This window comes from Salvelinus fontinalis, chromosome 23 (genome assembly GCF_029448725.1).
Source record: "Salvelinus fontinalis isolate EN_2023a chromosome 23, ASM2944872v1, whole genome shotgun sequence".
NCBI lineage: Eukaryota > Metazoa > Chordata > Actinopteri > Salmoniformes > Salmonidae > Salvelinus > Salvelinus fontinalis.
The window spans coordinates 2,227,596-2,252,376 of NC_074687.1; the positions used below are offsets into that span (position 1 = coordinate 2,227,596).

The 24,781-nt window shown below is 41.7% G+C and overlaps 2 protein-coding genes across 3 annotated transcripts; both read left to right on the forward strand.

Moving 5' to 3' along the window:
* The first annotated feature begins 491 nt into the window (after positions 1-491).
* On the forward strand, positions 492-13,022 carry LOC129820688 (uncharacterized). 2 transcript variants are annotated; one of them, XM_055877538.1, is made up of 8 exons: positions 492-1,802; positions 2,203-2,316; positions 3,072-3,192; positions 7,018-7,178; positions 9,000-9,148; positions 9,265-9,424; positions 9,544-9,719; positions 10,077-13,022. In XM_055877538.1, exons 2-8 carry the CDS (start codon positions 2,268-2,270, stop codon positions 11,466-11,468), a joined length of 2,208 nt encoding a protein of 735 aa, XP_055733513.1. In that variant the 5' UTR covers positions 492-1,802; positions 2,203-2,267; the 3' UTR covers positions 11,469-13,022. The 2 variants fall into 2 exon arrangements, with proteins under 2 accessions (XP_055733513.1, XP_055733515.1); XM_055877540.1 differs by having other exon boundaries at positions 1,196-1,802; positions 9,592-9,719; positions 10,077-11,827.
* Positions 12,395-24,562, forward strand: LOC129820689 (interleukin-10 receptor subunit beta-like). Its single transcript, XM_055877541.1, has 8 exons — positions 12,395-12,485; positions 13,607-13,759; positions 14,426-14,555; positions 15,410-15,588; positions 15,869-16,014; positions 16,225-16,390; positions 16,468-16,580; positions 22,388-24,562. Exons 2-8 carry the CDS (start codon positions 13,681-13,683, stop codon positions 23,162-23,164), a joined length of 1,590 nt encoding a protein of 529 aa, XP_055733516.1. The 5' UTR covers positions 12,395-12,485; positions 13,607-13,680; the 3' UTR covers positions 23,165-24,562.
* The last annotated feature ends 219 nt before the right edge of the window (positions 24,563-24,781 follow it).

Genomic DNA, 24,781 nt, shown 5'->3' on the forward strand with positions numbered 1-24,781 from the left:
AGGTTCAGTTTTTGTCCAGTCTGGACCATTCTTGATTTGGCCCAAACATAGACGTATATAAATTACTTATTTTCAACTTTCATTCAGAACCGAAAATTAACCTGATTTCAACATCCAGAAAATAAGTATTTCTCAACATCTGGAAAAGATGCCTTTTCAAAATCCTGGAAAATGTTTTTTAAACATATGGAAAAACATATTTTCACCTTTCATTCAGAACCTAAATTAAACCTAAATTGAACCTATCTTTGTCTGGTAAGTACGTATTTTAGACGTCCTTTTAACGTCATTTTGCTTACTGAGACTATTCTAGTTTTGTGCGGGGGCGACATGTTTTGGTCTCTCCTATCCCGGCATAACCGCAAGGACCGGTCTTGTGCCGAAAATACCCCCCTGCCAGAATCCTCCATTCGCGTGAACGCGCACGCATTCAATTCTTCATTGCTTGCTAGTTGAGATTTCTGATCACGTTAGGCTACGCCCCGGTGAAGTGTAGATCGTACCGTGAAATTCTTACTTACAAGCCCAATGAACAATGCCGTTTTCAGAAAATATAGTTAAGAAAATATTTACAAAATAAACTAATCCAGACTTCCTGGAGTGCCCTGTAAACGTGAAGGACATTGAGGTGACAAAAATCAGTGCGGTCAATCGAATCTCCTATGCAGAAGCGATGAACAGAATTGAGAAAACAAGTGATGCTAGTGAAGATGTGGTAGTGGACGCATCACAGTCTGTAGTAAATGTTTGCTGCCAGCCAAAATATAGCCTGTGCGTTAAAAAGTCGGATTTTGTGACGTTCATTTCCACAGTTATAAACTGTGCGGCACAAGTTTTAAAGAAGTAAAAGAAACTTGGACATTATTGTGTTTGCAGCAGAAAGTTTTGGGGATTAAAGGATCTTATTTCTGAAGACCCGCCCTCCCAGGTTCCCCGTGAGCCTGTGTATGGATCATATGTTTTATTTTGTTAACAGAAAAGTTGTTTGATTTAGTTTATTTTTTGTTCTTTTTTTTGGTTCCATTTTGGGGAATCCTGTTTCCATCCCGCACAGCAGGTTGCCGGATGCACATTAAATTGTGCGATCGTCAATATACCATAGAAGAAATCCATTCCACAGATAGAACAATGAGACAGATATTTCACCAGATGTATAAATGTACAGCATCCGCTTGGCGTTCAAACTCACTACCAAATATGGTAGTGAGAGGAAGCCCAGTGGCCGGTAGTGGTAGAAGACGGTAGAAGATTTTGGTCGACATTCTGCACATTTTCTCATCGATTAAACATTTTTATCTCAATACAGTTTTCTCTTCCCAAAACTAGAATATGTTATAAACAGAGTGGGCTGCATTTTGTAGACGTTAACCTTTGCCAAAGTTATAACAAATCGCATTGTTTAGAAGGAACGCAAAGGCGAATTTAGTTATTGCACACGCGCACTTCACAGAGTAGGCGTTCCCTAACGTGAATATGCAGATATCTGCTAGAACGGACGAATAGGATCTCATCTCAACATGACTTATTTGTTTCCATTGCAAACGACAGGCTGTGGTCTATCTTGGTTTAGTTATACATTTTTTTGTCATTTGGGAGCGTTCGACCGGGTTACAAAATGTGATTTCACGGAAACGAGTGACGTTTGGAAAACACGTGACTGAAAGAAACGAATAAATTACTAGTATTCACTGCACGGCCAGGCTGTTTATGTGTTTACATGTCAATTTTTCTCTTCTGCTTTTACGCACAGGAGAAATATCACGTTCTTTGAAAGGGATTCATCAAGGAAGGCATGTCTTCAGGTAAAATTATTTATTAATGTCAGCATTTAGTTCGGATCAAGGAACAGTGTAGCGTAACGTTACCCCTTTACTAGCGAAGTCCTTATTAGAAACACTAGACTTGGAAGACTACACAAATCTCTATCTTTTATATTATTCATTAAAATTGTTTGTTGTGTTTAATCATTTCAAGAGTTGCAGACTGGTTGTAGACAACATATTTATATAAACACATAACAGTAGCCTAAAGTAAACATAGATTGAGTCAAGTATTGTTCACCTGTCCCAACATTAGATCATACAACCTGGTCGTTATATCAATAGACTTCAAACAAACCTCACAGTACTGCTCTACCTTTTCTTTTGTGTGAGTGGGATAACTTCATATTCACTTCTGTATTCAATATCTTTTGTTTTTCAGAACATTGACCAACAATGGACCAGCCCTCTATAGAATTGTTTAAAAGGTTTTAGGAATAAAAAGATATGAAACGTTTCCTTCTAACTATTTATTTGATGTTGCAGTGTTTTTATGGTAAGTTGTCCACTGCTATTATGGGTTTAAGAACAGGTTCCACGTAGCATTGTTTACTGCTGAGTAGTGTTGAGTTTCCCAAACTAGGGGTCAATTTGAAAACGAGGTCGCAAGAGAAAATTTGGGGTAGATTCTAGATGCGGTTGTAATTAACAGACCGGTGTCTGTTTTCTTCCTACAAATGTGGCTCTCTTTTTAACGTTTTAAGCTTAACAATATTATGATGCCGTTACTGAAAGATACGACTCAGGAACACTGTTTCCAGCTACTATGCCCACGAGCCATTAGAATGGCGTGGGCAAGACCAGGCACTAAATCAGACTGAGGGGGAAAAGGACATTGTCAATGATGGTGTTCTTTTCTACACGGAAGATCATAAAACATTATTGCCTGGTGGTCTTCTGAACTTCTCAATACCTTTCTGATGCATTTCAGTCACTTCAAACCATACTGTCTTTTAGATTGAAATACTGTCAGACTGATTTGTAATAAACTGTCATAGTCAAATTAAGAAAGTAACCATTGGCCGTTGATTACATAACATGGTGGGGTTACTGGCAGCAAGGTAGAAGTTATTGATTTACTGTACCTTGGCTGGGATAAGATACTGAAGTCTCTAGTTGCTCTCACACATACACCCACAAACAGTATGTGTCTGTGGGCAGTATAGTGGATTGTACTGACATACTGTATGCTATCTTCATTTATGAGTTTAATGATAATGTCCCTCTCTGTATCCCCTTTTGCCATCCTAGCACTGTGTACCCTCCCTGCTCCAGTCAATGTTACCATCGATTCTCTCAACTTCCACCATGTTCTCCGCTGGATCCCTGGGCCAGGCACACCACCCAGGACCATGTATAAGATCTTTCGCAGGTTGTCACCAACACCCCCCCCCCCCCTTCCCCCATATTGAATTATAGATCATAGTATCACCCATCATCATGATTTTGTTTGTGTTTATCATATTGGATAATTCTACTACTGCATTGTGGTTAAGGTTTATGGACATTAGACAAATGATGGGGATCTGATTCCCATGACACTTGATATGACTGGGTTGTAACGTGTGTCAGACGTTAGGTGTAGTAATAATGATGATGCTATAATTACAGTTTTTTAAATCATAACTTTCAAATGAGTGTTTTAGTGAAAAGCAATGTCTTCTGTCAGAGCATTTAGTTTTTTCACTTTGTGGAGATGAGCGCTGGTCTGAGAAATAAGCTTTTGAATTTTTCACCTTTGCGTGTGTATTGCAACATTTTAGTCTATTCAGAACAATTTGCCTATCTTACCAAGTGTGTTTGCACCCTCATAGTGTCTCAACTCCAGAGACAGTACTCTGCTATGCAGATCTTACCACTGAAAAAAAAAAGGCCTGTGAATCTTTTTTAATGTCATTGTATTAGGATCCCCATTAGCTGACGCCATAACGTCAGCTAATCTTCCTGGTGTCCAACACAGAACTAACAAGACATTACAAACAATTACAATTTACATTAAGACATTATTAAGATTTAACAAGTAGACATTACAGACAATTAACACACCTGGTACTGGCAGCAAGTTATTGATTTACTGTTCCTTGTTTGGGATACAGTGGCAAGCAATGTTCCCTCTAATTTTTCTCGGCACTGAGCGAATTTCAGGTCTGTTGAGCGCAAACTTGAACATTGTGAAAATTCTGTGCAACTTCCAGAGTGCGTTTACTGTGAACACTGAGGCTGTACCCGCTTTAAGTTAATTTTAACAGTAGCCAAGTAGGCTACTGTGGCTGTTTGATCATAACGTAGGTCTACCAGAGTGGCCTACCATCAGAAACAATGGAGAACATGCATCCCATAACATTTTAACATGGAAATAGCTGTTCTATCATTCAGCCTACAGTAGCAGCCAATGTGTGGTGTTCAATGTAGACCTACATTGAACATGAGACTTTTCTAAAAACATGCAGGGCTTGACATGAACCTGTTTGTCCACTTGTCCTTCAGACAAGGAGGTGACTGAAAATGTTGCGTTGTTTGATGCAAGAAACCACTTCACAAAATAAAATACATTATTATTCCCATACAATTATTACAGAGAATAAGACAAATTATGCAGCCCTCTGCCTATTGGCTACTTAGCTTATTCAAGCATGTCTCAAAATACAACATTGTACCTTTTAAGAGAAAAAAAGCTCTTTACCTGACTCGCTTTTCAAAGAGGTGTAGAAATGTTGCGCACCCAGCTCACTCAGGTGCTTCGCTATATCACATTTGACATTGTCCGTAAGCTTGAGTTCATTTGCACACAAAATATCATACAATGATGGAAAGACCTGTGTGTTGCCCTTGTTAATGCAGACAGAAAAGAGCTCCAACTTCTTAATCACAGCCTCAATTTTGTCCGGCACATTTGAATATAGTTGTGGAGAGTCCCTGTAATCCTAGATTCAGATCATTCAGGTGAGAAAGGCCAGTCGTGTGAGAAACTCGCCATGCAAGCGGTCAGACAAGTGAAAATTATGGTTAGTATAGAACTGTAAGCTCGTCTCTCAATTTTAAAAAATGTGTCAATACTTTTCCCCTTGATAACCAGCGCCCTTCTGTATGTTGTAAAAGCTTTACATGGTCGCTGCCCATATCATTGCATAATGCAGAAAATACACGAGAATTCAGGGGCCTTGCTTTAACAAAGTTAACCATTTTCACTGTAGTGTCCAAAACGTCTTTCAAGCTGTCAGGCATTCCCCTGGCAGCAAGAGCCTCTCGGTGGATGCTGCAGTGTACCCAAGTGGCGTCGGGAGCAACTGCTTGCACGCGCGTTACCACTCCACTGTCTCCCTGTCATGGCTTTTGCTCCATCAGTACAGATCCCAACACATCTTGACCACCAAAGTCCATTTGATGTCACAAATCTGTCCAGTACTTTAAAAATATAATCTCATGTTGTCCTGGTTTCCAGTGGTTTGCAGAAGAGGATGTCTTCCTTAATTGACCCCCCATAAGCGTAACGGACATATACCAGGAGCTGTGCCAGGCCCGCCACGTCTGTTGACTCATCCAGCTGTAACGCATAGAATTCACTGGCTTGTATGTGAAGCAGTAGTTGTTTGATGAAGGCATTGTCTGTATAGTTTTATCGGCCTTTTCCCCCAGCATTCCCCCAGCCCATATCTGCGGCAGCAGGAAGAATTAAGTCCTCCACAATAGTATGGGGCGTGCCTGTCCTAGCCACTCGGTAGCTCACCATATAAGACGCTTCTAGCCCCTTCTTATTAATGGTATCTGTTGCTTTTATACATGTCTTACTACTCCAAAGTCATCTTTATTCTAGCTCCAAAAACTCCCGTGGCTTATTTTTCAAATTGTCATGTTTCATTTCTAAATGTCTGCGCAAGAGTGAAGGTTTCCCGCGAGAGAGTAACGGTTAATGTGATTGGATGTTAATCATTTGACTAGGCTACCTGTATTTGACATTGTGTTGTTATTTCGCCAGATGGTTTATTTTATTTTTGGCAGTGAAACGAGGCTACTCAGGGGAGGGGGGAAAAACTCACCCAAATGTATAGCCCCCGTTGGAAAATCTAAATGTGCTGTTTGATTACAATATTTTTGGTATTTAAAAAAAAAAAAAAAAAACGTGAATCACTTTTTTTTTGGGGCGTACCCCCGACGGCATTGCGCGTACCCCAGTTTGGGAAAACCTGATATAGAAGATATCGCCGTAGTCTAAAGCCGGAATGAATGTAGACTGAATTATTTTGTTTTCTACTATTTAACGAAAGACATTCCCTATTTCTAAACACCTCTTAACTAACTCATCAATTAGCTTTTTGAAAGATAGCTTTTCGTCAATCCAGATACCCAGATATGTATAACCCTGGACATGATCAATGTGGGCATCATCCAATGTACATATGTATAAATCATCAGATACGTTTCCCAATATGGATAAATCACATTTCCAATCTTTTTGGAATATAATATTTATTTACCGTTATTTTACCAGGTAAGTTGACTGAGAACACGTTCTCATTTGCAGCAACGACCTGGGGAATAGTTACAGGGGAGAGGAGGGGGATGAATGAACCAATTGTAAACTGGGGATTATTAGGTGACCATGATGGTTTGAGGGCCAGATTGGGAATTTAGCCAGGACACCGGGGTTAACACCCCTACTCTTACAATAAGTGCCATGGGATCTTTAATGACCTCAGAGAGTCAGGACACCCGTTTAACGTCCCATCCGAAAGACGGCACCCTACACAGGGTAGTGTCCCCATTACTGCCCTGGGGCATTGGGATATTTTTTTTAGACCAGAGGAAAGAGTGCCTCCTACTGGCCCTCCAACACCACTTCCAGCAGCATCTGGTCTCCCATCCAGGGAGTGACCAGGACCAACCCTGCTTAGCTTCAGAAGCAAGCCAGCAGTGGTATGCAGGGTGGTATGCTGCTGGTGATATAATATATGCATAGATAAATACTCTTAAGCCATTATGGAACAGGAAAGACTACTAAACCAGTAATGTGGCAACACGCGCCACTCTGAGAAAGAATATATCTTGTTGAGGACTGAAGACCACATTGATTCAAAATTATAATTATTTGGAATCCAAATGAACTAACTGTATTTTGTCAATAAAGTAATTTAACTAGGTCTACTTTAATTTTATTCGCTACATTAAAAAATGTACCTCCTAATTTCTATCCTAACAGAGAAAACAACATTACCCTACAGCTACTACATCAAACCAACATGACAAATCAGAAGCTGGATCTGAAGCACCACAAAGAAGAACACAGATTGTGTGTTCAGGCTTCCCACAACCTCTTAGAGTCGCCCTTGGCCGGGATCACCTTCACCCCTTTCACACAGAGTACGTCTGCTGGTAATTCTGTCTTGCAAATAGGCGGATGACTATACTTCTGCTAGGGATTTTAACCAAGTGTTTGTGTGACGGCCATTATTTACATTAGCCAAGTTAACATCACATAACACAATCTAGGCATGTATTTGTGTGTCAATGTGTCTGTTATAATATATTCTTGTAAAAAAAAAAAAAATAATAATAATACACTGCTCAAAAAAATAAAGGGAACACTTAAACAACACAATGTAACTCCAAGTCAATCACACTTCTGTGAAATCAAACTGTCCACTTAGGAAGCACCACTGATTGACAATACATTTCACATGCTGTTGTGCAAATGGAATAGACAAAAGGTGGAAATTATAGGCAATTAGTAAGACACCCCCAAAAAAGGAATGGTTCTGCAGGTGGTGACCACAGACCACTTCTCAGTTCCTATGCTTCCTGGCTGATGTTTTGGTCACTTTTGAATGCTGCCGGTGCTTTCACTCTAGTGGTAGCATGAGACGGAGTCTACAACCCACACAAGTGGCTCAGGTAGTGCAGTTTATCCAGGATGGCACATCAATGCGAGCTGTGGCAAAAAGGTTTGCTGTGTCTGTCAGCGTAGTGTTCAGAGCATGGAGGCGCTACCAGGAGACAGGCCAGTACATCAGGAGACGTGGAGGAGGCCGTAGGAGGGCAACAACCCAGCAGCAGGACCGCTACCTCCGCCTTTGTGCAAGGAGGTGCACTGCCAGAGCCCTGCAAAATGACCTCCAGCAGGCCACAAATGTGCATGTGTCTGCTCAAACGGTAAGAAACAGACTCCATGAGGGTGGTATGAGGGCCCGACGTCCACAGGTGGGGGTTGTGCTTACAGCCCAACACCGTGCAGGACGTTTGGCATTTGCCAGAGAACACCAAGATTGGCAAATTCGCCACTGGCGCCCTGTGCTCTTCACAGATGAAAGCAGGTTCACACTGAGCACATGAGCACATGTGACAGACGTGACAGAGTCTGGAGACGCCGTGGAGAACGTTCTGCTGCCTGCAACATCCTCCAGCATGACCGGTTTGGCGGTGGGTCAGTCATGGTGTGGGGTGGCATTTCTTTGTGGGGCCGCACAGCCCTCCATGTGCTCGCCAGAGGTAGCCTGACTGCCATTAGGTACCGAGATGAGATCCTCAGACCCCGTGTGAGACCATATGATGACACATGCACATTTGTGGCCTGCTGGAGGTCATTTTGCAGGGCTCTGGCAGTGCACCTCCTTGCACAAAGGCGGAGGTAGCGGTCCTGCTGCTGGGTTGTTGCCCTCCTACGGCCTCCTCCACGTCTCCTGATGTACTGGCCTGTCTCCTGGTAGCGCCTCCATGCTCTGAACACTACGCTGACAGACACAGCAAACCTTTTTGCCACAGCTCGCATTGATGTGCCATCCTGGATAAACTGCACTACCTGAGCCACTTGTGTGGGTTGTAGACTCCGTCTCATGCTACCACTAGAGTGAAAGCACCGGCAGCATTCAAAAGTGACCAAAACATCAGCCAGGAAGCATAGGAACTGAGAAGTGGTCTGTGGTCACCACCTGCAGAACCATTCCTTTTTTGGGGGTGTCTTGCTAATTGCCTATAATTTCCACCTTTTGTCTATTCCATTTGCACAACAGCATGTTAAATTTATTGTCAATCAGTGTTGCTTCCTAAGTGGACAGTTTGATTTCACAGAAGTGTGATTGACTTGGAGTTACATTGTGTTGTTTAAGTGTTCCCTTTATTTTTTTGAGCAGTGTATATATATTTAATTGTGAAATGATGCTACAGTACCATTTATATCTTCCACAGCTGTTATTGGTCCTCCAATATTGTCTTTGGATGGATGTGGCAATTGCCTGGTAATCAACATCACACTGCCTGAGATGAGAACCATTCAAAAAGTCTATGGGAGCACTGTATCCTTTCAGATCGACTGGAAGAGAGCAGGAGAGACTCAGGTGAAAACAACAATGCCTAGCCTTTCCCTGTCTTCATTGTAGTGTCAAATTCTATTCAAATAATTTTTTTATTTTACAAATGATGACCATTTCATCTCAATCATATTCATTTTCAGTTCAAAGAGACCCGTACAAGTCATTTAAGTTATATGCTGGAGAACTTGAAGGTGGGTGCAGAGTACTGTGTGAGGGTGCATACGAAGATCACCACCAACAAGAAAACACAGCTTTCTGAGTGGAAGTGTGCTCACACCAGTATTGTGGAGCCTAACAGAGGTGAATATTGTCTATAGTTATGCTTCATCACTTTTACTATGCCAGATATTAGGTCATGTGTTACTATTTTACATATTTCATGGAACTCTTATGTTATCAGGATTATTCTGTTCCTTCAGTGCACCTTGGACAGGGGTCTAACCATGACTTGTCGCCCCCCCCCCCAGTCCCTGCTGTTGTAGCCGGGGTGTCGGTTCTCCTCATTGTGAGTGGAGCAGGCCTGATGGTTCTCATGTTTGTCCTGTTCTACACTGGGTTCCTGTGCAAGTTAAAGACCCGCCTGCCTAGATCACTGGTGAGAAATGGCTCTATCTTGTAGCTAACCACACCCTACACTCATTTGTTTCAATTCAATGTAAAGGGCTTTAGTGGCATGGGAAACATATGTTTACATTGTCAAACCCATCTCTCTCACAACTCTCTCACTGTTTGTGATATTATTTGTTTGGCTTTGCCGTTGGTCCAGGATGTGAATTTGTGGAGCTTAAGAAATGCAAAGCCAAAGTAAATTCCTGCAAAAGGCAAATAACATTAACGTCAACTCTTTCATGCCCTGTAGTCCACATAAAGTTAAATCAGCTTCAGGCAGTGACATCACTGTGCCTTTCTCTGTGTCTAACACAGCCTCTCTCGTCTCCCTCTCCCCATGCAGACTGCCCTGGTTGAGGGCTACCTAGTCATCCCAGAGAGAACAGTTCCTGACCTGGTCTCTATATCCTCTGAGCCAGAAAAACAAGGAAAGGCCCTCACATCAAAAGCACACCACAACAGAGAGAACTCAAACCGAGCAGGGGAGGAAGAGGAGGAGGAGGATGAAGAGGAGGAGGGAAACGGTGCGGTCTACATGGACCGTGACGCGGGGCTCTCCTTTGATAGCAGCTCCAGCACCACACAGTCCCAGGATGCATCAGGGGCCAATGTTGCCCTTCTTAACGGAGCAGGGCTTTCTGGGGGGTTGAGTTTTGAGGCAGCTGCTGAGGAGGAAGAGGAAGCTCCTGTGGTTGTGGTGGTGCTTGAAGGTCAGGGTCAGAGAGAAGTCAAAGGTGAACTAGCGAAGATCATTTCCAGTCTAGACCGAGACCAACCCAGACCTCTGGGACTTGTAGGGTTGGGTGGAGAGGAGGAGAAAGAGATGAGGGAGGTGGAGGAGGAGGAAGAGAAAGAGATGAGGGGTGAGACCTCTGGTAATGTCAATCTGTTCTCTGTGACTCTGGGGGCTTTAAAGAGGGAGGAGGAGGAGCATGAGAATGAGACAGATGTTTTATTAGGCTGTTCCAAACAGGAGCAGAAGCCTCTACTTCCCATAGGCTCCTTACAGAGGACATTAGGACTAGACAGCATGGGATCACAGGGTGAAGAGGAGGAGGTGGGAAATGATTACTACATGGACTGCGCCCCCAAGCTCTCCTCTAAAAGCAGCGCCGGCACCATACAGTCCCAGGATGCATCAGGGGCCAATGTGGCCCTTAACACAGTAGGGCATTCTGGGGGGTTGAGTTTTGAGGCAGCTGCTGAGAAGGAAGAGGAAGCTCCTGTGGGTGTGGTGGTGCTTGTAGGTCAGGGTCAGAGCGAGGTCAAAGGTGAACTAGTGAAGGTCATTTCCAGTCTAGACGGAGACCAACCCAGACCTCTGGGACTTGTAGGGTTGGGTGGAGAGGAGGAGAAAGAGAGGGAGGAGACCACTGTTAATATCAATCTGTTCTCTGTGACCCTGGAGGCTTTAAAGAGGGAGGATGAGAATGAGACGGATGTTTTATTAGGCTGTTCCAAACAGGAGCAGGAGCCTCTACTTTCCATAGACTCCTTACAGAGGACATTAGGACTAGACAGCATGGGATCACAGGGTGAGATACAGGAAGATACAGGCCGAGTACTGACACCGCCACAGACAGACTGCACACACAAATACTCTGAATATTCAGATAGACATGCTGTCAGCTGTACAAAGACATACTCTGACTGCCTGGTAACGCACACAGGCACTGTGCAGTCTCACAATGAGACAGAGGAGGAGGAAGACTTCTCAGGCTATATGGGACATTGATGCGTGCGTGCCGTTTAGGCCTACAGTGTAAGTGTCTTAGCCGATAATTGCACAGATATTCCACTTGGTTGAATATGTCTTCTATCACGTGCATTCCTTCCCAAATGTTGTCTTCTGTTGAGAAATGTGTATGTAAAACAGAGGTATTCACACTTTCCCGATCCTCACCCCAAAACTAATGACAGCCTAAACATGTCTCTAAGTGTTATCAGGATTCTGTTCATTCAGATACATTTGATTTTTTGAAATGATCTTTCTCAAAAACGTTTGTATATTGTCCCATGTACTATTAATTTGTATTTTTTGTTTGTTATTTGGCGACATTAATGCAGTTCCACCCACCCCGACTTTGAATACCACTGATGTGTGTCAGTTTCATTTATTGTAATGTACGTGCAATTTCATGAAAGAAGAATTGGAGCTCAATAATCAAATCGTGATCCGGTTTTTGTGTGGAATGTGTGTCTTTTAGGCTATTGTTTCCAAAAGTTATTCTGTGGGAAATTCCTTGATACGTCGTGATTTATATGTCGCGTTAAAGTACACTGCTATCTAAAAAAAAACGAATTGCTTAGTGTGAAACAATGTCCCCCAGGTAAAGCCAATCTGTTCGTATAAAGATCTGTGGTTGGTTGCTCAACATTGTCGTCATTTCCAGTAGCAGGGTTGTTATGCCGCGTTCACAACAACTGGGAACTCGGGAAAAATACGAGGTCAAATTACGTCGTCGTTGATCTTCAGGTGGGAAAGTCTGATCTCTAGAAAGAGATCCCGATCCCGTTCCCGATTTGGAATTCCGAGTTGGATGACCGTTAAATAATTTTCCCAGCCGTAACTCGTTTTTTAACGCATGTAAGTCGGATATTTCCGATTTCCCAGTTGTTTTGAACGCGGCAAAAACCTTCGAATTTCTTCAAGCTGGCAGCAGTTGCGGAAAGCACCCCAATTGTGGCAGAGGACTGGCTCTTGTTTAACGTTCTGTTGCCAACCAGGCAGAAATGTGAACATCTCATATCGGTAGCTATGCTTTATTGTTATTGCATTATGCTTGTAGTTATCAAATGATATATACAGTTTGGCCTTGGCTTTGTTAGCGAGAAGCTAACGGAATCATGGCATTAGTGGAACCGACAGCGAACGTTAGCTAACTGTTGTTTTGCTAGCGGTTATCGTGTTTTGTTCTTACTATCTCAGTTGCACGCTTGTTTTGGTAATGTCGATGTAACTAGTTGGCAGGGGTGTAAAAATACTTTAAGTACTACTTATTTGCTTTACTATTTATATTTTTGACAACTTTTACTTCACTACATTCCTAAAGAAAATTATGTAATTTTTACTCCATACATTTAACCATAACACCCAAAAGTGCATGTTACATTTTGAATGCTTAGCAGGACAGGAAAATGGTCCAATTCACGCACTTAATCAAGCGAACATCTCTGGTCCTCCCGCCTGCCTCTGATCTGGCGGACTCACTAAACACATGCTTCGTTTGTAAATTATGTGCGAGTGTTCCCCTGACTATCCGTAAATAAAATAAAAAACTACATTTTATGCGGTCTGGTTTGCTTAATATATACAATTTGAAAAGATTTCTACTTCTGATACGGAAGTATATTTAAAGTCAAATACATTTAGACTTTTACTCAAGTAGTATTTTACTGGGTGAATTTTACTTGAGTTATTTTCTATTGAGGTATCTTTACTTTTACTCAAGTATCCACCACTGCTAGTTGGCCACCCAAAACGAGAATTAGTGATATCAACTAGTTATGCCACATAGCTACACAAGTTCCCATTTACATTATCACAAAGCAGCAGATTTCTGTAAAAAAATATATATATTTAAAAAAAATTATAAGGGAAAGAAACACATTCTGACACGACCCCGGTTGCAATAGCCTAATGTAGCTTACCACATGAGTCCGTTTTTTTCCCTTTTCTCTTTCCAAAGTTCCAGCACAATGTTGGTTTGAGTTGTGTGAAAACAAGTGCTCCTCAAATGATGAACCCCCAGACCCCTCAACACCCCCTGAACACTGTTAAACAGTACATCTGCAACTCAATCATCCGATCCTTTGAACCAACTGAACAAACACCACACACAAAGAGACCATGTCGCCTATCTGTCCTTTCAGCTAGAAGAGGATGGACATGAGAGCTGCTGCACAGTGGAGTCAAGGTGGAGGATGTAAGAGTCAGCTTGATTGACATGACCACTGAGTGTTGTGGCAATGGTGTCATGACTCCAGTGATATGGATGGTCACCTGGTTACTACAGGCACATTCAGGTGAGACATTTTTGCATAGCTTGTCCCCCCCCTCTGCATCTTGTACAATATATTTTCCTCAGTAACGTTACAGCTTCATAATTGCAGTCATCATTACTGTATTTCTGAGGGGTAATACTTAAAGTAACAGCCCAGTGTGATTTCTTTGAAATAATGACCTATAGTTAGTTACAATATGAGTGAAATATACTTTTTTTTTGTTGATGGAAAACAAATTAAATATGTTAAAAAGAAGCTTTCCTGTATTTGAATGGTGTGGCCGTACCCCAATAACAAAATGGTGTGGGTGTAGGCCTATACTTTAAGTTACTTTTATCAATAAGGCCTGAGTGGGTGTGGTATATTTAAGCAATACGGCCCGAAGGGGTGCGGTATATGGCCAATATACCATGGCTAAGGACTGTTCTTACACACGACACGAAGTTGAGTGCCTGGATACAACCCTTAGCCGTGGTATGTTGGCCATATATCACAGACCCCCCCCCCCCCCATGATGCCTTACTGCTATTAAAAATGGATTACCAACGTAATTAGAGCAGTAAACAAGTGATTGTGTGTCATAGTATGCCGTGGTATACGGTCTGATATACCACGGGTTTTCAGCCAATCAGCATCCAGGACAAAAACGACACCCTAAATGTAATGTATCTTCCTCTTCTTTCTCAGTTATGTGTGATCTGCCTGCCCCAGTCAATGTGACTCTCTCCTCCAGACATTTTGTCCACCAGCTGAGGTGGGATCCAGGCCCTGGGTCCCCCAGGGATGTGTACTACCGCGTGATGGTTCGCTCTGACAGGTATATGTGTGTATGACGTAGTTGTGTCATTCTGTATGAGTATCTCTCTCTCTCTCTTTCATCCTCTCAGTTGAATAGGCCAAAACTGCCTTCCCTTGATGTGTTTGCTCTTTGAATGATTCAGTACTGTAATCACAACATATTGTTAGATTCTGGGTTAAACTTGGAACATTGTTATATTCAGAAGTAGCTTATTAAAAGAGTGATAGCGACTGGTTTTTACATCAGAAGTTAATGGTTATCTGTAGGAGCCAGATGGCTTTGGAATGTGTTGGGTGGACAGGAGGAAGTCACCGGATTGCTATAGGGGATACGGGTGGTGATCTGAGGATTAGGCAAATGAAGGGTTGAGGTCAGGTCAGATCCCCTTAAAGGGAGAAATTATGGTTTATTACTTTGTCTTCCCGTCAAACCATAATAGATGTAAGGATTGGCGAGAAGGAGTGCATCTAAATTGGAGTATATATACTCATCTAAATTGGAGTATATATACTCATCTAAATTGGAGTATATATACTCATCTAAATTGGAGTATATATACTTGTGTTGGTGGAAACACGTTTTGTCTAATGCAGTTGTATTGAATAAAAGAATAAACTTGGTTCAGCTTTCATTATGTCCGTTGAGTTTTTTTAGTCTTGAGAATTAGAACCGAACAATATCATACACCTAGATGAAGATAGACTTGTTAGAACATGACTTGGGAGTGTCTTCTTGTATTTTAGCTCAATGATACACACACCATACTAACTACTGTGTAACGTTAGGCCAACTAGCAAACAAATAAGTTAGTCTTGAACTTCTCTCTCTCTGTCTATCATTACCGCTCTCTTTTTTTCCCTCATTTAAATTAGGGCTGTCCAGTCTTGGGAGGTGGTGGCTGGTTGTGAGCACGTGGAGTCCCCACTGGTGTGTAACCTGACTAAAGCATTCTCAAGCCACAGTCGCACCTACTACAACCATGTGTACGCTGTGTCTGGGAACCAAGTCTCACCCCCGGCCAACCAAAGCGGCTTTAAACCCATCGCTGACAGTGAGTGTCAGCGTTTCCTCAGTCACGCCAAAGGAGAGCAGGCCAGTGCTTATCAGGGTTGTGGGGGGAAGGAGGGTACCAGGGAATGGAGTTTGTAAGGTTAATGTTAAAATACTTTGGAGTTGTGTTCGGGAGCACTAGCTTGTCAAATACAACCACAAGTAGGCTGACACGTTCTTCATTTTAAAAACATGTTCTCCCCTGTTGGAGAGACTTTTTAAAAACAGCTCGGTTGAACAGCAGCCACTAAGTGCTGTTTGTCCCTCTGTGTGTCCTGTAGCCCTCCTGGATTCGCCCGTGGTGAGTGTTAAGGCCTGTGGCAGCACTCTGTGTGTGGACCTGAGGCCTCCTGTGGACGGCCTGTGGGATGTCTACAACATGTTCCGCTACAGTTTAAGCATCAGCAGCAGCAGACATGGAGCTAAGGTGAGGACAGGAAGAGCCAAAAATGCCTAAGGGTTGGAGCTATATGGGTCAATTTGAAATTGAGTGACAGATTCACACACAGTATAACATCATGACTGCATCATCAGAGACACTTTACTATTGCATGGCATGTTCTCGTTTCAGTGCTGAATAACTCTGTGTATTCAAGCCATGATGCATTGGTTTGATTGGTTTCTGTTGTGTTTCCAGTACTCTGAGAACATAAATTCTCTGAAAGAAAAGATTCTAGAGAACCTGGCTCCAGGCAGAGAGTACTGTGTCTCCGTCAGAATAATAGATAGCGAGGAGAGACGCAACAAGAACTCATCCTACAGCCAACCACACTGTGCCGTAACTGCTGCCAACTACAACGCAGGTACACTGTGTGTGTGTGTGTGTGTGTGTGTGTACATATGTGGTCTTTGTGTTCTGACTGCCTATCTCTCTCCACAGACACAGAGATCTCAGTGGTTTTGTGTTTGCTCGTGTTGTCTGGGCTGTTTACTACTACCCTATTGTTCCGCACTGGATTCATCTGTCTGAGACAACACCTTCCAGAAGTACTGGTAAGCTATAGACTGATACAGATAGATCTTTTCTAGCCCTGGTTTCAATCAATCAATAACATGTATTTTATAAAGCCCTTTTAACATCAGCAGTTGTGCTTCACAGATACCTAGCCTAAAACCCCAAAGAGAAAGCAATGCAGAAACTAGGAAAAACACCCTAGAAGTTGGAATACTCGATCAGAAGGGGTCTGGGACTAGCCTCCAGAGTGGCGCATCGGTCTAAGGCACTACATCACAGTGCTAGAGGCGTCACTACAGACCCGGGTTCGATCCCAGGCTGTGACGCAGCCAGCCGAGACCAGAAGACCCATGAGGCACTGACTGAAGAGTGTTGGGTTTCTCATAGCATAAAGTCACGTCACAAATCTTAGCTCATGCGAAAATGTCAACAGGAGACTCGGACAGTGGAGACTGACAGCCCTGCACAATTATTATTTTTTAAATCTTCAACATAGAAATGCTACTAAAAATAACCCATGATTCACCATACTATATTTTGAAAGGGGAAGCAAAGTACTTTAAGCCCATGTTTTACTTTTAGTCCACTAACCGAAAATTATTGTATGGATTTTTTTCAATTAATAATGTAAAATTAACAACTGTACAGAAAGATTCATGTGTAGGATAAATTACAGAGGAGGAATTTCTTGACGCAATTAAAGCCTTTAAGTCCGGGAAAACTCCAGGGTTGGATGGCATACCAGTGGAAGTACACTAAACTTTTGATGTATTCAGAAGACCATGATTAGCATGTTTTAACCACTCCTATTTAAATGGTAGATTATCAGACACGCAACAAGGTCTAATTTTCATTATTACTGAAACAGGACCCAAGTGGTAAATATAAAGATCTGGTCCATTTAAAAAAATTGGAGGCCCCTTACATGTCAGTGTTCTAGCAAAATGAATAGCGCATAGAATTAAAAAGCTATTGTTGGATATTATTCATCCTAATCTGACAGGTTTTTTACATGGACAATACATTGGAGATAATATAAGACAATTATTGGAAACATTAGAACACTATAAAAAAAAAATCTGGAAAACCAGGCCTGGTATTCATAGCTGAGTTGGGAAAGGAATTTGATAAAGTACGACTGGAATTTAACATTTTGGAGAATCTCTTTGAAAATGGGTTAAAGTTATGTATAGTAAACCTAGGTGTAAAATAGTAAATATTGGCTACTTCTCAGAAAGTATTAAACTGTCAAGAGGAGTAAAACAAGGTTGCCCACTATCGGCATATCTATTTATTATGGCCATAGCAATGTTAGCTATTAATATCAGATCCAACAATAATATCAAAGGGTTAGAAATCCAAGGCTTAAAAACAAAGGTGTCATTGTACGCTGATGATTCATGTTTTCTTTTAAGACCACAATTAGAATCTCTCCACGGCCTCATAGAGGATCTAGATACTTTTTCTAATCTCTCTGGATACAACCAAATTATGATTAATGTACTATATTACATATAGAATCACAAACAAAACAAAAAACTTTTACATTACCGTGTAGTTTACCAATGAAATGGTCTGACGGTGATGTAGACATATTTGGTACACATATCCCGAAAGAGAGAAATTATCTTACTACAATACATTTTAATAGAAAGTTAGCAAAAATAGATGATTTTGCTACCTTGGAAAGTAAAATAACTGTCTCTGTGGAAAAATCACCTTGATTAACTCTTCAGTCATGTCCCAGTTGCCCTATTTGCTTATGGCCTTGCCTACATAGCGACCAGTTTTTTTTTTTAATTATATGAGCGAAAAATATTTAATTTTACTTGAAATGGCAAGCCAGACAAAATTTAAGCGGGATTATTTATATATGAAGATGAATTCGGAGGGCAGAAATTATTCAATATTAAAGCATTAGACCTTTCACTAAAGGCTTCAGTCATACAAGCGTTATACTTAAATCCGGACAGGTTCTCTAGCAAATTAGTAAGAATGTCTCACCCCATGTTCAAGAATGTAATCTGAATTAAAAGTAAAAAGGCCAAACTCACTTTCGGATATTTAAAAATGAAATAATCTCCATAGTAAAGTTATTTTTAAAACAAGCCATAGAAAATTGGTTGCAATTTCAGTTTAATCCACCAGAAAAGACAGAACATATAATTCAGCAGATATTGTGGTTAAATTCAAATATAGATTAAAAAAACATTACCAAAAAAAAGTATCATCTTTATAAATTATATCATAAATATGACTGGTGGAGTTATGTCACACATGCAGTTTACAGAAATATATGGAAATGTCAGCTCTACCCAAATTTACAATCAACTAATTGCAGCAAAATAACGGCGGGTTCAAAACTTAGAATTTTTCTATTTAAATTATTATACATCATTTGATACATTTTATTTTGTCCATATGTAGATTGTTTTTGGTCGCAGGTCCAGGAATGGTTGGAGAAGTGCAACATTTACCTGGAGCGAACTCAGCAGTTAGCTCTACTGGGTGATTTGAAAAGTCAGTCAGTCGATCAATAATATAGTAATACTTTTAGCTAAAATGTTGATCTTTAATTTACAATCTGTAGAAACTATGAGAATAAAAAGGTTCAGAACTTTTGTGAAACATCACAGCACAGTTGAAATATATATGGCAAATAGAAATCACAACTGGATGGTGTTCAGAAATAGATGGGAGGGGTTGAGTGGAGCTGAAGGGTGGGACTGGATGGTGTTCAGAGATAGATGGGAGGGGTTGAGTGGAGCTGAAGGATGGGACTGGATGGTGTTCAGAGATAGATGGGAGGGGTTGAGTGGAGCTGAAGGGTGGGACTGGATGGTGTTCAGAGATAGATGGGAGGGGTTGAGGGGAGCTGAAGGGTGGGACTGGATGGTGTTCAGAAATAGATGGGAGGGGTTGAGTGGAGCTGAAGGGTGGGACTGGATGGTGTTCAGAAATAGATGGGAGGGGTTGAGTGGAGCTGAAGGGTGGGACTGGATGGTGTTCAGAGATAGATGGGAGGGGTTGAGGGGAGCTGAAGGGTGGGACTGGATGGTGTTCAGAGATAGATGGGAGGGGTTGAGTGGAGCTGAAGGATGGGACTGGATGGTGTTCAGAGATAGATGGGAGGGGTTGAGTGGAGCTGAAGGATGGGACTGGATGGTGTTCAGAGATAGATGGGAGGGGTTGAGTGGAGCTGAAGGGTGGGACTGGATGGTGTTCAGAGATAGATGGGAGGGGTTGAGTGGAGCTGAAGGATGGGACTGGATGGTGTTCAGAGATAGATGGGAGGGGTTGAGTGGAGCTGAAGGATGGGACTGGATGGTGTTCAGAAATAGATGGGAGGGGTTGAGGGGAGCTGAAGGGTGGGATCAGAAACAACAATGCAAAATATACTGTGTCCGTGTATAGAAATTCAGAACTTTTGTGAAAGATAACAGCACAGTTGAAAAATATGGCAAAATAGAAATAAAACTGGATGGACTTCAGAGATAGATGGGTTCATGGTAGCTGAAGGATGGGATTAAAAAAAAACACAAGATAACTATTGTAAAATATGTTGTGTCAAGTAAAATGTATAAGGTGGAAGTAGAAGCCGAAGTATTGTTGTCCATTGGTTTACTCCAATTAGAGGAGGAGTGGTAAAGTTAGGGGGGAAATAATAAAGGTAAATATATTTTAAATATATTTACAGTACGGGTCCAAAGTTAGGACACACCTACTCATTCAAGGGTTTTTCTTACTATTTTCTACATTGCAGAATAGTAGTCAAGACATCAAAACTATGAAATAACACATATGTATTCATGTAGTAACCCAAAAAGTTTTACACAAATCCAAATATATTGGAGATTCGTCAAAGTAGCCACCCTTTGCCTTGATGACAGCTTTGCACACTCTTGGCATTCTCTCAACCGGCTTCATGAGGTAGTTACCTGGAATGTATTTCAATTAACAGGTGTGCCTTGTTAAGTTCATTTTAGAAATGTCTTTCCTTATAAATTCGGTTTGACCCAATCAGTTGTGTAGTGACAAGATAGGGGTGGTATACTGAAGATTGCCCTATTTGGTATAAGGCCAAGTTCAAATTATGGCAAAAACAGCTCAAATAAGTAAAGAGAAACGACAGTCCATCATTACTTTAAGACAATCTGGAGAATTTCAAGAACTTTTAAAGTGCAGTCGCAAAAACCATCAAGCACTATGATGAAACTGGCTCTCATGAGGACCGCCACGGGACAGGAAGACCCAGTTACCTCTGCTGCAGAGGAAAAGTTCATTAGAGTTACCAGCCTCAGAAATTGCAGCCCAAATAAATGCTTTACAGAGTTCAAGTAACAGACACATCTCAACATCAACTGCTCAGAGACTGCGTGAATCAGGCCTTCGTGGTCGAATTGCTGCAAAGAAACCACTACTAAAGGACACCAATAAGAAGAGACTTGCTTGGGCCAAGAAACACGAGCAATGGACATTAGACCGGTGGAAATCTGTCCATTAGTCTGAGTCCTGATTTTTGGTTCCAACTGCCGTATCTTTGTGAGATGCAGAGTAGGTGAACGGATGATCTCCACATGTGTGGTTCCCACCGTGAAGCATGGAGGAGGAGGTGTAATGCTGTGGGGGTGCTTTGCTGGTGACACTGATTTATTTGGAATTCAAGGCACACTTAACCAGCATGACTACCACATCATTCTGCAGCGATACGTCATCCGATCTGGTTTTCCCTTAGTGGGACTATCATTTGTTTTTCAGCAGGACAATGACCCAAAACATACCTCCAGGTTGTGTAAGGGGTATTTGACCAATAAGGAGAGTGATGGAGTGCTGGATCAGATGACCTGGCCTCCACAATCACCAGACCTCAACCAAATTGAGATGGTTTGGGATGAGTTGGATGGCAGAGTAAAGGAAAAACAGCCAACAAGTGCCCAGCATATGTGAGAATTCCTTCAAGACTGTTGGAAAATCATTCCAGGTGAAGCTGGTTGAGAGAATGCCAAGAGTGTGCAAAGGGTGGCTACTTTGAAGAATCTAAAATATATTTTGATTTGTTTAACACTTTTTTTTTGGTTACTACATGATTCCTTTTGTGTTATTTCATAGTGTTGATGTCTTCATTATTATTCTACATTGTAGAAAATAGTCAAAATAAAGAAAAACCCTTGAATGAGTAGGCATCCAAACTTTTGACTGGTACTCTATATGGTTACAAAATAAATATATAGGGGGATTGGAAGTGATGCAGACAATTACATTGACGGAAGCTACAATCTGTCGGCACTGTTAAAGCTGATCTACACCCTAACAAAAATAAAGACAGCCCTGCACAACGCCGGAAAGAGCTGCAGGTCACACACACACACACACCCCCACTGTGATACATGTGATTGTGCTGTGGTCACAAAGACTGAAACGGCTCCGTGTTTACCAGACAGCTGCAGCCCAACATGGTTCAAACAAAAACCCTCTTTTTTCTCTCTCATAGTCTCTTTATCGAATACTTTGTATACGGTGCATTCGGAAAGCATTCAGACCCCTTGACTTTTTCCACATTTTGTTACGTTACAGCAGTATTCTAAAGTTTATTCAATAAAACATTTCCCTCATCAATCTACACACAATACCCCATAATGACAAAGCAAAAACAAGTTATTAAACATTTTTGCAAATGTATATAATAAAAAATGTAAAAAACAAAACAGTCTGTTGATTGACTGTTTTGTTTTTATCAACGTATTTCATTTTTAAAACATTTCGGTAGCCGTGGTCTTATTCTGTGAAACGTGTCTGACTACCCACCTCCGAACCTCACAGATGAACTCTTATCTCTTCTCTGCAGAGCTCAATACAACACCGCGAGGAGAACCTACATCCAGCACCCTATGATGAGGAACCATTTCCCTTAGTGCATCTAGTGCCACCATCGCCCCCCTCAGGAAGCACTGGGAAGGACAGTGAGAGTGAGGAAGAAAGTGAGGCAGAGACAGAGCGAAGCAGTGGGGGAGGACAAGGATACAAGACACGAGGGATCACTGCTGGTCTGACCTCTCGTAACCCCCTCTCTTCCTCTAGAACAGAGATGTTCCTACACCCCTATCTAAGCACCCTCTCTCCGGCATATCCCACTGCCACATCCACAGACACTCAGACCACCGCTGAGACACAGCCCAAGCGCCCTCACTTTCCTCTCTTCATAACCAGCGACCAACAGCCTGAATCTCTGCTCAGACCTGACGGCCTCTCAATGTCCCTATCAAACAACCATCCACTGCCTAGACCCTTACAAACCAGTCAGCTTACAGAGCCAGCTCAATGTGCCTCACGGGGACAGGACTTGAGCTTGAGTCTCTCCTCAGAGAGAGACACAGGGAATGCAGAGGGATTACATCCGGAGGAGGAGGAGAGCTGCCTGGATATCAACCTGCTGTCTGTAACCCTAGGTAGTAGACATGAGGAGACGAAGAGGCAGAGAGAGATGGTGGAACCAGAACACCTCTCTCTGGGGGAGCCCCCTGAGCCCACCACTCCCTTCCTGCCCACAGAGCCTGCCATAACACAGACGTACACAGCTACGTCTGAGGAAGATGAGGAGTATTCTGGTTACATGAGGCGATGAGAGAAGTAATTGCTTGCACAATTAACCAACTATCCATTCCATTTTTTTTGCCAGGAGTTTTTTTTATTTGTTAATGAAACCCCATATGGTGCTGACTAGTGGACATTGTGTACTCTTCTGGCATAAATACCACAGTCTTCCCAAGGTAGCCTGAAGTGGCTTCCTTGTCCTTCATTTTTGTTATTAACCTTTATTTAACTAGGCAAGTCGGTTAAGAACAAATTCTTATTTACAATGACCGTCTACCGGGGAACAGTGGGTTAACTGCCTTGTTCAGGGGCAGAACGACAGATTTTTACCTTGTCAGCTCGGGGATTCGATCCAGCAACCTTTTGGTTACTAGTCCAACGCTCGAACCACTAGGCTACCTGCCGCCCCTTTATCTGCATTAGGTGAAAATAACTTTATCTCTCCACTATATTGCTTTGACTTTTCTTGTATTTTCAGACCAGTTCAAATTTAAAAGAGAAGAGCCAATGTATTTGCCTGACTGCCCAGACTGCTTGCTCCGGCCATATGCTACGCCACGCCCACGGACATTCGTTATTTTCTCCGCAATGAGTCTGGATCCGAGTACCTCCCCGATGATTTCTAGAATGTAAACACACTCTAGCCGTTCTGATTGGTCCCAGAAACTGATGGATTGGACCAGAGCCAGAACACACATGGATAAAGCTGCATTTAGAAAATGTGTCATTGGGTTTCATACTCTGATTGGTTAGAGATGATCCAATCGCTGATGACTTTGTTTTGTACAACTCCCCTCATTTTGATGTCAGTTTCAGACTGAAGTATGTAGCGAACGACAGAACAGCGGAAGTATTTAGTTTGAGTCCTCGGCCAACCAATAGTATTGAATATGGACTATACTAAATTATTGCAGTTTTTAAAGTATTTAGAATGATGTTTTTTTTACATCATTAAATTGTTAAAGTACAAATTACCTCAGCGGGGTTCTCAAGTTGCTAACTTGAACGTGAGAGCCATTATCAAAAGTTACATTTGGTTTACAAGTACTTTGGAGTTATACTGTATTATCGATGTTCACAGACGGCATTAGCCAGTAGTACTAATGCCAACGGGCAAACGTCAAGGGCATCACTGAACAAGCTATACAACACAGTATTCTGTACTTATTCACAAGTTTAAGGTCAACATACTTTTTAGTGTTTATGCGATCATCGTAGTAGTACTTGCTTTTTGCTATACTGTAAGAAACACTTTTACATATTCAGGAAAAAGTAATCATTTTGAAGTGTGTATTATACAAATTTTGCAATCAACGTTTATCGGTAAAATAAATGTAATATTTGTCAACGCCAATTTTTTTTCTGGGTCTTAGACTTTTTTTATCCTTATTAATTTTGTATGTAATAAAATATTTTTCTACCATCTTAATATTTGTTTTATCGTTTGTTATAAACACAGTTAAGAAACTATTCAGTACAACATTAGAAGTTTCATGTTCCTGACAGATATGTACACTGTATCCTTCAAACCACAGAAACACAACTAATACAGCATACACTTCCAATATTACATCAAAATGGACAGCAAATAAATACACTGAGTGTACAAAACATTAGGAACACCTTCCTAATATAGAGTTGCACCCCT

Bases quoted from the DNA above. Each gene is read 5' to 3' on its own strand.
- LOC129820688 (XM_055877538.1), top strand. From the start codon at position 2,268: ATGAAACGTTTCCTTCTAACTATTTATTTGATGTTGCAGTGTTTTTAT. The intron at 2,317-3,071 runs GTAAGTTGTCCA...TTGCCATCCTAG, and splicing joins GATGTTGCAGTGTTTTTATG to CACTGTGTACCCTCCCTGCT. The intron at 9,425-9,543 runs GTGAATATTGTC...CTGTTCCTTCAG, and splicing joins TATTGTGGAGCCTAACAGAG to TGCACCTTGGACAGGGGTCT.
- LOC129820689 (XM_055877541.1), top strand. From the start codon at position 13,681: ATGACCACTGAGTGTTGTGGCAATGGTGTCATGACTCCAGTGATATGG. The intron at 13,760-14,425 runs GTGAGACATTTT...CTTCTTTCTCAG, and splicing joins GTTACTACAGGCACATTCAG to TTATGTGTGATCTGCCTGCC. The intron at 14,556-15,409 runs GTATATGTGTGT...CATTTAAATTAG, and splicing joins GTGATGGTTCGCTCTGACAG to GGCTGTCCAGTCTTGGGAGG.